Source organism: Neoarius graeffei, chromosome 18 (genome assembly GCF_027579695.1).
Source record: "Neoarius graeffei isolate fNeoGra1 chromosome 18, fNeoGra1.pri, whole genome shotgun sequence".
Classification (NCBI taxonomy): domain Eukaryota; kingdom Metazoa; phylum Chordata; class Actinopteri; order Siluriformes; family Ariidae; genus Neoarius; species Neoarius graeffei.
The window spans coordinates 18745863-18762131 of NC_083586.1; the positions used below are offsets into that span (position 1 = coordinate 18745863).

At 41.9% G+C, this 16269-nt stretch overlaps 1 protein-coding gene across 2 annotated transcripts in view; it reads right to left on the reverse strand.

Annotated features, from left to right (window-relative positions):
- abcb6a (ATP-binding cassette, sub-family B (MDR/TAP), member 6a) overlaps positions 1-16269 on the reverse strand; it is a 52073-nt gene that overhangs the window by 3609 nt on the left and 32195 nt on the right. For both annotated transcript variants that reach the window (XM_060898491.1, XM_060898492.1), the window contains exons 15-19: positions 12786-12890; positions 12522-12696; positions 1889-2001; positions 1519-1613; positions 1350-1418 (exon numbers count right to left, since the gene is read on the reverse strand). In XM_060898491.1, coding sequence (XP_060754474.1) covers positions 1350-1418; positions 1519-1613; positions 1889-2001; positions 12522-12696; positions 12786-12890 — 557 coding nt within the window. The remainder of the gene's footprint in view (positions 1-1349; positions 1419-1518; positions 1614-1888; positions 2002-12521; positions 12697-12785; positions 12891-16269) is intronic.

The window sequence follows — 16269 nt, forward strand, 5'->3', positions numbered from 1 at the left end:
TTGTGTTTTGTATCTGCACGACTTTATCTATTGTGCTACTGCTATGTGTATTTTTCTACACAGATACCCTTGATAAGCTACCCGTAGCATCACTGCAATATTGTTGGGACTCAAACTCACTCAGGTCAATTGGGGATGCAAGTTTTGATTTTTTAAAACAAATATAAAATCACTTTTCCAGGGCTATGATGGTTCTAGGACTACACCCCTCCCCCGCCCCAACCCATTTATACATAGTTTGCACATGACGTCACAGAGTCGGGGATTCCCTAGTGGCGGCCATCTTGCGGGTCAAGCTTACCGTACGGGTCACTGAGCACACATTGTAACGCGCGAGTACAAAGTCTTCAAAAGAACCCAAGCAGGCTATTTAAAGCTAGCAATGGTGCACACCTGTTGTATTCACGGCTGCCGTAATAGGTCAGATGATGACGTCAAGTGGAGCTTTTATGGAATTCCCACTGTACGGGAGCACGAAGGCGAGCAAACAAAGAAACTCAGCATACAAAGGAGAAATCTATGGCTTGCGAGAATCAACCGCAAGGATTTTCAGCCTTCCAAACACAGCAAAGTCTGCTCCGATCATTTTATAAGTGGTAAGTTGTTTAAATAAACAAACAATTGTGTTTAAGTTTGTTTTTGGAAACCAAAACATCATGTAAAAAAAATCTCTGGAGAATGCCTAACTGGAACCGCTGAGTGTACGTTTACATTGTAATGTACACTTAATATCGCTCATTTGTCACGTTTCTATTTGAAACTCGTCACTTCACTCATGCAAGGGTCATTTTTGAAAAACATTTTAGGTCTATTCTGTATGATTTGTGTTTAAATCAACTTATTACGGTTGCATAACATTCAACAGTCTATTTAATGCTAGAATATATAAAGTTGTATATATCAGACAGCCTTTAAAGTTTGATGAAGTCAGTTTCAGGCTTTGGCAGTTTCAGGCTTTGGCAGCCCTGCATAGTCACTTGAAAATGCATCTTTGTCCACTTCGTAGGGGTCAATTCCCCCAATCAAGGCCAGTTTGGCTGCATACCGTTGTCGTGAGATGTCGTCTAATGTATCTATATACTTCCGTTTGCTTGATTTTGCCGACATTGATCTTTATTTTAGAAAACTGACTATATAACTTCATAAATTCGTCCGAGATAACGTAGCCGGTAATGGCGATGGTCCGTTTTGTTTGACCCACAAGATGGCGGCTGGAGGGCGTTCCCCGGAATGCTGTGACGTCAGTGAAGACTATGTATACATGACTATTATAGATCATGCTTGTTATCTCATGCAAAACCAATTACAGTAACTCTAAAGGAAGTTAAGCCACCATTTTCTCTCCTCACCTCCCTCTCTCGGCTATCTGTCCATCCCGCAGAACGAGGATCTGATCGGCTCCAATGATGGTCGACAACCTATGACAGACACGAACGTTAACGAGACAAGTAACGGACCAGCGGTGTAACCCAAACACACCTGTCTAAGGTAACTTGTGCGAAAAGCTGGCTCTCTTACCTGTGGGCCACCACAATGGTGGTTCTGTTGGTACACACTTTCGCCAACGAGGCCTGAATGTTGCGCTCCGTCTGCGTGTCGAGGGCAGAAGTGGCCTGAAAGAGAGCGACATCGGTATCAACACATGAACTGTGTCAAACTGTGAGCTCAGGAATAATAACCCAGGTCTAATGTGCATTTTACATGTTTATGTGGCCAGATGGATCTCTGTGGAAATCGTTACTATAGAAACGATAAACGTGTTAGAACAAGTGCATGAATACGAACACGCGATTTGCCCCGAACTTTACAGAGCTGCTGTTCTGGAAAATAAACCAGAAACTCATGACCAATCAGAACTGGACACCGATGTGGGTATAGACTCACTCACCTCGTCCAGCAGGATGATCTGGGGTGCTTTGAGGATGGTGCGAGCGATGGCTACCCTCTGTTTCTCTCCTCCACTCAGCTTCAGACCCCTCTCACCTACTTGTGTGTTGTAGCCTGAGTACAAATTAAAAGACAAAAAGCATGAGTATTAATGAAAAAAAAAAAGAAGTTTGGAAGGAAGCTTAGAAATTAATCCGCAGAGAAGATTGAGAAGTTGCTCGTGGAGCCTAACAGCAACAGCAGGGAGGTATTAAAATTGGCTGACTTGAAACCAGATCACAGCTTGGCAGTGGGCGATCATACAGGAAAACGTGAACTGTCGTCTTTTACTCGGATTTTTGGGGGCCAGTTGACGCCGCTGCAAAATAAAATCACTGTGTTCAGATTAGCTAGCTTCAATAAGCCAACTGACTGCAACATCAACTGATGATCAACGGATCAAGCCCAACGTCTATAAAGTAGACCGTCAGAGTCCGAGTCACTCACTGATGATCGGTCCGTTGAACGTAGCCGTCCTGTATAATACGGGATCGTCCTGTATTTGAACATAAAATGCTGCGTCCTGTATTAAATCGATACGGAACGCAATTTGTCCCGTGTTTTTGGACACATTGTTTCAGAGTGCTGAGAATAGCATACTATCAAGTAAAATCAAACCAGGATTGTAGTACTCGAGTCCGACTCGTGCACCAATTTTAAAGGACATGGGACATGGATTTTTACCTGGGCATAATTATGTATAAAGGACATAAGAAATGCCATCTAAATCACTGCAGGGCGTCAAAAATGTGAAAATCATCACATTATTCAAGTTTTTTTATACATCAGCGTAAAACAAGGATTCGTTAATGAGCTAGGTGGTCACGTGACCCGTGACGTCACAAAAACTTTCCAAGGAGCCAGCGCTTGGGAATCTAATGTAAACAGGTTACCGAAATGGACACCATTGACAGTGACATTCCCGATGTTTCACAGAGATGTGAAGTTAGACCCTATCAATTCGAACCGATAGCTGGAAATTCACATGAACATGGATCTTGTCTTTACTCTGACGGGTCAGATGATTCTGAGAGTGAGAGTTCATTCAGTCCCCATGAAACTGAAAGCGGTCGGCTGGATAACACTTCCTGGTAAGTTAAAAACAATTCTGCTCAAAGGCTAATGATCTGTTGAAAGAAGTATTATTTTTGTATCATACATTGAAAGTTCATCATAGATCTAGCTAAAGTCCGTTGCAAGCTAGTTTTTTTTTTGCTGATATTTTTCGAGATCGATTGAGATACAATGCTTCCAGAGTCCGAGATGAAAACATTCAAAATGGCGAAACGAGTCAGAATTATGATAATCAATAATTGATACACCCAAAATTATAATACTAATCCTTACCTCGGCTTTCAGTCGCTTAGCGCAGAGGTCTTCAACAGGGGGGTCGCGAAATCGCACCGGATCACTCATATCAACAAAAATATTCTTGCCCTGTCCCCTGGCCTCCGTGCAGGGATACAAACAGCGCGCCTTTCGGCGGATGCCACCTTTTTCACGGCTGAATCGCGCAGATCCGATTTAAAAAAAAAAAATAGCGATATTAATTCATGAAACATGAAGTATAAGGATGAGAAAAAAACAGTTTAAATCGGGAAGCCGCGCACATTTGCGCCAGGCTGCACAAATGTGCGCAGCTTCCCGATTTAAACTGTTTTTTTTTCTCATCCTTATACCGTATTTTCCGGACTATACGTCGCTCCGGAGTTTAAGTCGCATCAGCCAAAAAATGCATTATGAAGACGAAAAAAACATATATACGTCGCACCGGACTATAAGTCGCACTTTTTTGAAGGGTTATTCTATCCATAGAATCTGTGATTGTATCTGATAAGCGGCGCGTGGTTACTGCGCGACTGCATTGTTTATTTAATAAACGAACAGCTGAGCAGTGATAACGCGCCCTTTGCCCTGTAAGTAGCCTAGTCTGATTATTTTAAATATCTACTACTATCTTTAATACTATCACTATCGTTATTACTAATAGCCTATATTATTATTATAACTAATATTAGTAGCCTATTACTGATGCATTAATCAGTTTGCTTTTAGAATATTTTTACCGGTAGGGCTTATTATCGCCCCATGGCTCTTTCATCTGTGTTATTAAAGCTGTAGTCATCATCGAGGAGTGTCATTCTTCATTTTTGTCCAATTTTATTTCATCAAATCAGAGGTCAAGTAGGCTATAGGTATATCATCTCCAAAGACAGGTACGGTAGTAAAAACAACCGTCTAGTGAAAAAAAACAACAACAACCGCTTTTAAATCCCCTACTTAAATCCTTAAAATGAGTCATTTAACTCATGTCTTGTGTGATCTGATCTCCAATGGTGAAATAAACCGGTTGTGATGAGTACAGTCTGTTATTTTAGAAGATAAATGTAATATATAATTTAATATATAGACTAATAAAAATTAATATTTTATAATATAAAATCACGACATATTACTGTCTGTAACTGTTTGTCACTAAAGCGTTTTCTAAGATCATAATGTCTGATATTATTATTATTTTACACACACAATAAGCGCATGTGCGTAAAGTTATAGGAAACCATCCCCCGCCTTTTTTTTTTTTGAGTCGCCGGACCCACCCACCTCCTGCGTTCTGGGACCTCCCACTTCACAAATTAAGCACTGCCTAAAATCACGACATAACTTATTTAAATAACTATAGGCCTATCATTAATAATAAAACACAGGTCAATCAAGTTTATCAAGCTGATGATTTCACTCCAAATCAGCAAATCCATTTAATTCCTCATCCTCGGTGTCGCTTCTGAACAACTCTGCCTCCAGCGGCAGACGAAGCGCCGTTTCCTCTTCTTCTGCGTGGCTGTCGTCAGACTCAGCATCAGCTCCAGTTATTCCGCGGTGAAAAAAAAAAAACCAAAAAACCATATATACATCGCACCGGAGTATAAGTCGCATGGCCAGCCGAACCATGAAAAAAAGTGCGACTTATAGTCCGAAAAATACGGTACTTCCTGTTTCATGAATTAATATCGCTCAGTACCTGAGTATTAATGTTGAAAGAATCCTCAGTGAAATGGTCCGAACACAGTCTGTGGGAAACAGTAGGTGCAAAGTTTTTTCAACAGGTGTTCTGTAAAGTTATCCTACCTCTTGGATTTGTCCTACCAAGCCTACTGCGCATGCGCAAAGCCTACTGCGCATGCGCAGGTGAGCCCACACTTTCCTCAGCTTCGGGTCCTTGGGGAATGCAAAAAAACTTACTCCAGGGCATTTCCCATTGGAATTATTGCAACCATAAGCAGCACAATACACCATGATGTTCAATGTACGTTAAAGACGACAAAAACAATTTTCTTGTCATCCACTTCTCCATTCATCTACCCGCTTGTGCTGTGCCCGAAAGTTTTTGTGACGTATGATCACATGACAGCGGCTCTTCCGGTTGCAAAAAAAAACACATATCGGAAGTCAAGCAGAAATGCCATATAATCATCACGAATATAAAGATTTTGCTGAATTTAATAGATGATGTTGTATTTGTTGATGCAATTAATTTATATTTTTAATGGAAAGAAACTGATATAGCGTGCATTTATGTTTCATGTCCCATATCCTTTAAGGACTCGTGATTTGACTTGGACTCATAAATTGGAGACGAGGACCTGGATTTTCTCTTCGTTTTTTTTTAATAACATGCCATAATAATTTGGCATAAGATATTTATATCTACATTCATTTTTATACTAATTTTGTGCAAGAGGATGCACATTCACCTGTTCATACGTCATGTTCAGGAACAAACTAACGCTAATGGCGCTAAAATGCCTGGAGAGAAGCCCCGAGGATTGTTCGCTTTGCTTATACAGACTTCTCGTGCAGTGGGAAAAAAATGCACTGCTGCGTGTTCCGTGTGTAGAAGAACTATCGAGGAGACGACGGGACGACCTCGAACTTCAATCGTCATTTGGCAAGACTCCACCCAGAGAAGGAAGTGACACGCTATGTTCGTCGCCCTGTTGATAGCGGGACTTGCTTGCTGAGCGATGAACTAGCTAGTGTTAACCCTCTCTCATGTTATTTGCCCTGTTGATAGTGGGCGGGGCTTACTGAGCAACGAACAAGCTTTTTATCTGGAGCCTATTAACTAAAACGTCCAACACAGCAGCAGAGACGCTTTCGCAAAAGCAGCAACAGACACCGTCAAATGCTGTGGATGGAGTCTTGTTCTCGGACTCGACTGGAAATTTTCTTTAATGACTTGGACTTGAACACTGGGGACTCGAGACTGGAGGTTTAGTGACTCGACTACAACGCGGAATCAAACCTACAAGTGAAGAAGTGAAGGTGTTTAATTTTAGTGGTGGCTGACGAGCTCTGCGTGCTGTGTGAAATTGCACATCACGTGAGGTCAGCGTCGGCGGTTGCCTTGTACAGTTAAACACAGCAGTAGCGCCTCAGTTGCTGGTTTAAAATTATGTCGGCGAGTCCGCCCGTCAAACGTAAGAGGCTATCAAGATATAGGGCTGAATGGGAGACCGAGTACCAGTGGGTCAGCTCTGTCCCTGGCGATGAACAACAAGGCAAACTGTAGAATTTGCCGTTGAGCTTTGTCAGTCGAGCATTGAGGGGTGTGTGACCTAAAGCCTAGGTCACAACCGGACGTACGATTTTTTGGCCGTGCGATTTTTGGCGTTTCCCAAATCGCTGCGTTTTTTTTGTTCGTGGAGAAAGATGCACGTTGGCCGTAAGTTTGTCTTGCAACCTGAAAAAACGTAAGCGCTCGTAGAGTTTGTCTGACATGACAAAGAACCTCTGCGGCTGGTCTGCGGCCAGTCTACGGCTCGAAAATCAGCACATCACACGCGCGCCCTCCGTGCGTTTCTTACACGTAGACCGGCCGTAGGAGCACGTACGGCCGGTTGTGACCGAGGCATAAAGCAGTACGCTGCAGGTACTACCCATCTCCGAGCAGCTAAAGAGCGGACTACACAGAGTGGAATCGCCCAATTCCTTATACCTCCTCACACTTTCCCTGAAACGAACATGGTATATTGCTTCATAAGTATATTGCCTATATTTCCACGTACAGTGGATATAAAAAGTATACACACCCCGTTAAAATGAGAGGTTTTTCTGATGTAAAAAAAAAACAAACGAGACCATGATAAGTAATTTCAAAACTTTTCCCACCTTTAATGTGACCTATAACCCGTACAATTCAGTTGAAAAACAAACAAACCTGTTAGGGGGAAAAACATTTATTAAAAAAAAAAAAAATTACAATAAGTTGGTTGCATAAGTGTGCACACCCTTAAACTAATACTTTGTTGAAGCACAAAAGCCAGCATTCACAGAGAGCTTACAAAGCATCAGAGGGATCTCATTGTTGAAAGGTATCAGTCAGGAGAAGGGGACAAAAACATTTCCACGGCATTAGATATACCATGGAGCACAGTGAAGACCGTCATCAAGAAGTGGAGAAAATATGGGACAACAGTGACATTACCGAGAACTGGACGTCCCTCCAAAATTGATGAAAAGACAAGACGAAAACTGGTCCGGGAGGCTGCCGAGAGGCCGACAGCAACACTGAAGGAGCTGCAAGGATTCCTGGCAAGTACTGGTTGTGTACTACAGTGGTGCTTGAAAGTTTGTGAACCCTTTAGAATTTTCTATATTCCTGCATAAATATGACCTAAAACATCATCAGATTTTCACACAAGTCCTAAAAGCAGACAAAGAGACCCCAGTTAAACAAAATGATACAAAAAATATTATACTTGTTCATTTATTTATTGAGGAAAATGATCCAATATTACATATCTGTGAGTGGCAAAAGTATGTGAACCTCTAGGATTAGCAGATGAAATTAGAGTCAGGTGTTTGTCATCCCATTGATTGAAATCAGGTGTGAGTGGGCACCCTGTTTTATTTAAAGAACAGGGATCTATCGAAGTCTGATCTTCACAACACATTTGTGGAAGTGTATCATGGCACGAACAAAGGAGATTTCTGACGACCTCAGAAAGCGTTGTTGATGCTCATCAGGCTGGAAAAGGTTACAAAACCATCTCTAAAGAGTTTGGACTCCACCAATCCACAGTCAGACAGATTGTGTACAAATGGAGGAAATTCCAGACTATTGTTTCCCTCTCCAGGAGTGGTCGACCAACAAAGATCACTCCAAGAGCAAGGCATGTAAAGCCTAGGTCACAACCGGACGTACAATTTTTTGGCCATGCGATTTTTGGCGTTTCCCAAATTGCTGCGTTTTTTTTTGTTCGTGGAGAAAGACGCACGTTGGCCGTAAGTTTGTCTTGCAACCTGAAAAAAACGTAAGCGCCCGTAGAGTTTGTTTGACATGACAAAGAACCTCTGCGGCCGGTCTATGGCTCGAAAATCAGCACGTCACACACGCGCCCTCTGTGCGTTTCACGCGTGCCCTCCGTGCATTTCTTGCATTTTTTGCACGTAGACCGGCCGTAGGAGCACGTACAGCCGGTTGTGACCGAGGCTTAATAGTCGGCGAGGTCACAAAGGACCCCAGGGTAACTTCTAAGCAACTGAAGGCCTCTCTCACATTGGCTAATGTTAATGTTCATGAGTCCACCATCAGGAGAACTGAACTGAACAACAATGGTGTGCATGGCAGGGTTGCAAGGAGAAAGCCACTGCTCTCCAAAAATAACATTGCTGCTCGTCTGCAGTTTGCTAAAGATCATGTGGACAAGCCAGAAGGCTATTGGAATAATGTTTTTGGTTTAAATGAGAAGCATTATGTTTTTATTGGTGCCAGTGGGGGTAACTCAACCATGTACATTAAAGAAAAATGGGAAAAAGAGCTGGGCATAGAAATAACAGAAGAGAACTGGAACGATGTATGCACATCCCAACAATCAACAACGGGTTCTAGAGTATGGCAAGAATTTGGGTGGAAGAACATTATAAGGTTTTTCATAACACCAAAGATGACTGGGAGATACACACCACACAAAAGCTTATGTTGGAGACTATGTGGACAGGCGGAAGCAGATCATGCACATGTGTTCTGGAAATGCCAAAAAATAGAGACTTACTGGAAGGGAGTGTGGTGCGAACTAAAAAAAATACTGGGATATGAGATACAAAAAACATCTTTGGTACTGTATTTGGGATATATACCACAAGACGAGGTCCAAGGAGAAGATGTATACCTGTTAAAAGTATTACTTGCAGCTAGCTGAAAAGCAATTACAAGAGCATGGTATAAGGAAGACCCCCCAACTCTAGAACAGTGGTTTAGTATTGTGGAAGAGATTTACAGCATGGAAAAGCTATCATACATTTTGAAAATGAGGGAAGAACAATTTGAAAAGAAATGGGAGAAATGGTATTGGTACAAGGAGGAAGATGATACCACGGACTGAATGATAATGTGTCAGACTTGACTGTTTACATCTACAACAGTATAAATGAAGGGACCCATAAGCTGTTCATACCTTATTTCTTTTATTTTATATTTTAATGTTATTGTTATTACTATATCTTTTTTACATGTTATTTTTCTGTTCTTTTATTCTTGTACATTGTATTTGGATGTAAAAGATCTAATAAAAAACAAAGTTTAAAAAAAAAAAAGAGAAGCATTATGTTTGGAGAAAGGAAAACACTGCATTCCAGCATAAGAACCTTATCCCATCTGTGAAACATGGTGGTGGTAGTATCATGGTTTGGGTCTGTTTTGCTGCATCTGGGCCAGGACGGCTTGCCATCATTGATGGAACAATGAATTCTGAATTATACCAGCAAATTCTAAAGGAAAATGTCAGGACATCTGTCCATTAACTGAATCTCAAGAGAAGGCGGGTCATGCAGCAAGACAACGACCCTAAGCACACAATTTGTTCTACCAAAGAATGGTTAAAGAAGAATAAAGTTAATGTTTTGGAATGGCCAAGTCAAAGTCCTGACCTTAATCCAATGGAAATGTTGTGGAAGGACCTGAAGCGAGCAGTTCATGTGAGGAAACCCACCAACATCCCAGAGTTGAAGCTGTTCTGTACGGAGGAACGGGCTAAAATTCCTCCAAGCCGGTGTGCAGGACTGATCAACAGTTACCGCAAACGTTTAGTTGCAGTTATTGCTGCACAAGGGGGTCACACCAGATACTGAAAGCAAAGGTTCACATACTTTTACCACTCACAGATATGTAATATTGGATCATTTTCCTCAACGCATAAATGACTAAGTATAATAATTTTGTCTCATTTGTTTAACTGGGTTCTCTTTATCTACTTTAATGACTTGTGTGAAAATCTGATGTATTCAGTCATTTATGCAGAAATATAGAAAATTCTAAAGGGTTCACAAACTTTCAAGCACCACTGTACATGTCACAACAATCTCCCTTATCCTCCATACGTCTGGACTATGAGGTAGGGTCAAAGAAAAACATCCAGGCCCGGCAAAATTTTGCAAAAAAAAAAACGTCAACTCTCCCAAAAGCATGTGGGAAAATGTGTTCTGGTCTGATGAAACCAAGGTTGAACTTTTTGGCCACAATTCCAAAAGGTATGTTTGGCACAAAAACAACACTGTGCATCACCAAAAGAACCCCATACCCACGGTGAAGCATGGTGGTGGCAGCATCATGTTTTGGGGTTGGTTTTCTTCAGCTGGAACAGGGGCTTTAGTCAAGGTGGAGGGAATTATGAACAGTTCTAAACACCAGTCAGTTTTGGACCAAAACCTTCAGGTGTCTGCTAGAACGCTGAAGATGAAGATGAATTTCATCTTTCAGCATAACCGTGACCCCAAAACATTTTGGAACGGCCCAGCCAGAGCCCAGACCTAAATCCAATTGAAAATCTGTGGGGTGACCTGAAGAGGGCTGTGCACAAGAGACGCCCTCGCAATCTGACAGATTCGGAGCGCTTTTGCAAGGAAGACGGGGCAAATATTGCCAAGTCTAGATGTGGCAGGCTGATCGACTCCGACCCAAACAGACTGAATGCTGTAATTAAATCAAAAGGTGCTTCAACAAAGTATTTAAGGGTGTGCACACTTGCGCAACCAGCTTATTGTACGTTTTTTTTTCCTCCAAACAGGTTTGTTTGTTTTTCAATTGAACTGTACAGATTATAGGTCACATTAAAGGTGGGAAAAGTTTTGAAATTATTTATCGCGGTCTCCTTTTTTTTTTTTTAAATCAGAAAAACCGATCATTTTAACGGGGCGTGTATACTTTTTATATCCACTGTACATCACCCAGTCTTATGCAATATCGGTAGCTTTGTAATAATCAGCAAATTGATCACGTCCCCATTCTGTGCATTCTCATAAGGTTAGGATGGCTATTTTATAATTAATAAATATGATACAAATAGTGGGCGGCACGGTGGTGTAGTGGTTAGCGCTGTCGCCTCACAGCAAGAAGGTCCTGGGTTCGAGCCCCGGGGCCGGCGAGGGCCTTTCTGTGCGGAGTTTGCATGTTCTCCCCGTGTCCGCGTGGGTTTCCTCCGGGTGCTTCGGTTTCCCCCACAGTCCAAAGACATGCAGGTTAGGTTAACTGGTGACTCTAAATTGAGCGTAGGTGTGAGTGAGAGTGTGAATGGTTGTCTGTGTCTATGTGTCAGCCCTGTGATGACCTGGCGACTTGTCCAGGATGTACCCTGCCTTTCGCCCGTAGTCAGCTGGGATAGGCTCCAGCTTGCCTGCGACCCTGTAGAACAGGATAAAGCGGCTAGAGATAATGAGATGAGATGAGATGATACAAATATGTAAATGGATGTGGTGAAAAGTTTGACATCAGAAAGACCTCCCACTTTTTCAGGGGTAGGGGTGTTGCTCGGGGGCGTCCCTTATTTCTGCACACAGAAGGTGACAACCCTAGTTGAACACCACCACCTCAACAAAGTCGCTAAATATGGTCGAAACGCCCTCTCTCGCGCCCGAAAACTATGGTTTTCATTATTTTGCATCTCTACACTTGGCTTACTGCGATAATGCTGCTGCAAGTATTTATTCAAGACCAAGGTTTCCATTACTGACAACCCTGCGTACAAAAAAAACCCCCCAAAAAACGTGGATACCATGACTTGAGAAGGCAGAAAGTAAGTCACCTACCACATAATTTGCTCGATGGCGTCGCTCTCTGCCGACTACACGCTTGGTCAAAAGGTTCAAATGCAGTAATATATACATACACACACACGTGTAGTGCGTGAAAATCTTGCGAACAGGAGAATACACAAACCCAAGAGTAACTTTTGTGAAGACTAGCACTTAACGAGAAGTCAACAAATGAAACCGTAGCTGTTGTGAAGAACAACGAGATCTTCAAAAGAAAAAAAACAATCAGAATCAAAACGCACTGAAAACTCAGGAAGGAGTGGCGAGTTTCCTGAAAGTTCGTTAACGAGAAATCACAAAGCCAGGGAGTAATGGTGATGGCAATAGTTCGTCACCTTACAGCGGGTGAGCTAATGAGACAATTCATATAAACCTGTGATTCGTAGCTGCAATGCTGTTTTAAAAATAATTAACGCTGTTAACGTCGTGAATCTGATTGGTCGGAAAGTGTTATAATTTAGTCAAGGTGTGTTGTGTCTTAAGTGCAGCGATGAGTTACTGACCATCCAGGAAGGAGAGAATTTTGTCATGGATGTCAGCAGCGACGGCGGCGTCCTCCACTTCCTGGTCGGAGGCGGAGATTCGGCCGTAACGGATATTTTCACGAATGTTATCGTTGAAGAGGACGGTGTCCTGGGGAACGACACCGATGTGGGAACGCAATGAGGCCTGCTTCACCTGCCCACACACACACACACACACACACAATTACTTCTCTCTTTATATTATATTGATGTGACACTCCAATATTTCATCATGCGTCTTACCTGAGAAATATCCTGGCTGTCGACGCGGATGCAGCCGCCCTGAACGTTGTAGAAACGAAAGAGCAGACGGATGATGGTGCTCTTCCCCGAGCCCGACTGTCCCACCTGTGCACGCGTGTTCACATGACACACAATTAATACCGTATCTCTCATGAAATCATGTTTCTCAGCAAAAATTATTAAAGTTAGACCGCCCTTCGGATTTTTCAAGTATAGGTCATAAAAATAATTTTCCCCCCACCGATATCCGACTGAAAGCTACTGAATTCGAATTTTATTAGTTTTTTAAAAATAGAACAATTAACGAATTTAAGGCCACGTGGCCCTAAACTCTCCGCTATTTTTTCCTGCTTCACCATGACCCAATTCAAGATACTATGTCATGCATGATGTGGTGGGCTTTCCCCGTTCGCGCAAGGCATTGTGGGATACAGATTTGAAACAGGAAAGAAAAATGGCAGACGTGAGTGCGAGAATGCAACGCGAAAGACCGACGACAGTAACGGAAAGCGAGAAGAAAAGACGTTATGTTCTATACGAAGGAAAAGAAACGCAGGACAAAACAAATAAATATTAGCGCTCAGCGAGCACCTCGGTGTGATCAACTGTTCGTTTAGCGACAGAATGATGGAACTGTCAGTGCACGCTCAAAGGTAAACCTGTGCATGTGTATACACACGGACTTCCTCTGTCTGCTTGACTGCACGAAGCGAGTGATTTCATGCACATTACTTGCTTTAATCCCTCAAATTAAATAACTTCCCAGTCACAGAATGGCCTGGGTTTAAAAAAAAAAAAAATTATATATATATATATATATATATATATATATATATATATATATATATATATATATATAGGTAGGTACAGTCCCTTTAAAAAACTACATTTCCCATCAGCCAAACTTCCGCGTTGACCTACGTCACGCGTGGGCGGGATCATCTACGTCACTTCCTCCACGACTCCATAAGGGACCCGGAAATCCGCTATACTTTCTCTTTTCCGTCTTGGACTTCAAGCTGTCTGGACACAGAGAGATTTGCTCTGACCGAGCAAACCAGATAAAGATGTCTTTTCTTTTCTTTTCCTCAAGAATCAGAGTTTCGCGCTTTCCTCTCACCTTTGGCCACGGTAGATTCTCGGATCGCGCGATTTTAAACTCAGCTTGAGTTACAACCGGTTTTCAGTTATTCATTATACGTACGTATGGACTGCAGCCCAAGCAGTTAATTCAAGTTTAGAAGCGACCGGATCCTTCAAATTAAAAAGTTGTGCACATTGTCTGATCAGAGAACTTCTTTTCAGCACGAGCGACCACGCGTCGAACCCAGAAATCCTCTGCTTTCCATGGAAGCGACTCACGTGCTCCACCACGGTGAAACTCCAAAAGTCTCGGAACATCTCATAATCTCGCGTAGAAGCGAGATACTGAAGTAAGACTGGCAAATTTTGGGCATAAAACTAGTCTTAGGAATTAGCTTTATTGAAGTAGTGTGAATTTAAACTCAGGAACGGTTTAATTGTGTACACTGTAGACACTCGGTGTTGAATTGATTGTTCTATTTTGTTTTGATCTCTCAATTGCTTAATAGATAGGCTTTTGCATGCTTTTCTCTATTCCTTTCTAACACTTTAATTTCATTCTCACACATATTTTGACCTTATCAAGATTTCAGGGGATTTAGTAATGCTATAAGCTAGTGGGTTAGCTACACAGAGCTAATCTTTTGTCTCCAACACGTGGTCATCCTCCCCCACACCTTAGATAACATTCCTTTGTTCTTAACTCCACGAGGTAGTGGGCCTTAGCTACCCACACGGCTAATTCTTTTGTCTCGTTAGCAAGCTAGGCTAACCTTTTGTTTAGGCCACAGGCCACACACACAGGCCTCACAAACACATCTTAGCTAGCATTCCTTTGTCTTAGCTAGCGACACAAGGCTAATCTGTGTCTCCACACGTGGCCAACACATCTCAATTAGTAACCAAAGCTAACTCTCTTGCTGTACTTAGAAACACGTGGTCAGAAGGCCTCTCACACACACACACCATATCATATTTGTATATAATGATTCCAACTGATATTATCCATTTTTATCTTTGTTATAATAAATTCATTAATTATTGAAACTGTGTTTATTTGTTGTTCCGATATTTTTGAAGTACCCAACCTCAAAGAATTCCAAGGTGCATATGAGTTATGTAATATGGTAAGTGATCATAATAATTTGGAATATACCATAATTTTAGCTGTTTGGTAATTTATTATTAAGCACCAGAATTAATGGTATTAATTAATGAGATTGATCCAATGAGACTGATTCCATGAGTGATAATATAAGACTGATTTAATGACAATAATTAATGAGACTGATTTAATGAGATTGATCACTTAACCACCAATTGCACCTACATATATATTACAGAAATTTCATAGAGAACTAAATTTCACCGATTTAATGAAATCGAAAGACTGTCTACTTTTAAACAATATTAGAATGCTTCAATTAACAAGAAACTTAAATTTATGACTATAAAACATGAACATATTAATGTCACGTCCACTTCCCAGAATTCACAGCAGCCTTTAAAGGATATACGCAGAGCCATGGCCTCACTTTTGTTTATAAATGCCTTGAGACCTCAAGAATGGCACAGGAATAGTTTTCAGCGTCAACAATAAATCTAATATAGTAATTTTTATGATTGAAATGATTCATATAGGTAGCGAGTCGAGTGAATGACCTTGACATCTGTGACGTCACAGCAGGAAGGCTATCGGTCTCATCGCCATTTCCGCTATACTAACACAGAGCTGACTGCAACGCCGATCCTCCATTTTGAGCTAATTTATCGCCATGCCACGTAGATGTGTTGCTGGCAGGTGCAGCAACACGACAGAAGGTGGATTTACGTTGCATTCATGGACCAAGAATGTTCAAACTGCAAAGATTTGGACGCGTTTTGCGAGAAGTTCACGAGCACATTGGGCGCCTACGAAGTGGTCTCTCCTCTGCTCTGCACATTTTACTGAAGACTCGTACGAGACCTCTGATCTGTTGAGGAGTGTTGGCTATAAGCCCGGATTGAAAGAGGGTGCAGCACCAACAATTAAAGGAAAAGAAAAGGAAAATATTTATTTTATTTATTTATTTTTAAAAGGAAAGTGAGTTCAGTTGCACCAGTTCTCCCGGAGTGAGCCGAGGGTTGTTGCTAAAACCCGGGACGGGACATATCGCTCAGGCAGTGACCTCCCCGCGGCTGCTGCTAAAACCGGTGACGTCCCATCCCGGATTTTAGTAATTGCCTGAGCCGAGCAGTAATGGCGGAGTACTCAGTATGAAGAAAAGTGAATGAGTGGAGCAGCCGTCTGATTTCTCCACTGGATATTGCTGCCATCTTGCCCTTACATGGAAGAAGTGAATGAACGGAGAACTGAACGAACAACTGAAAGTCAGATTGTTTCAAAACAACTGGCCACAAG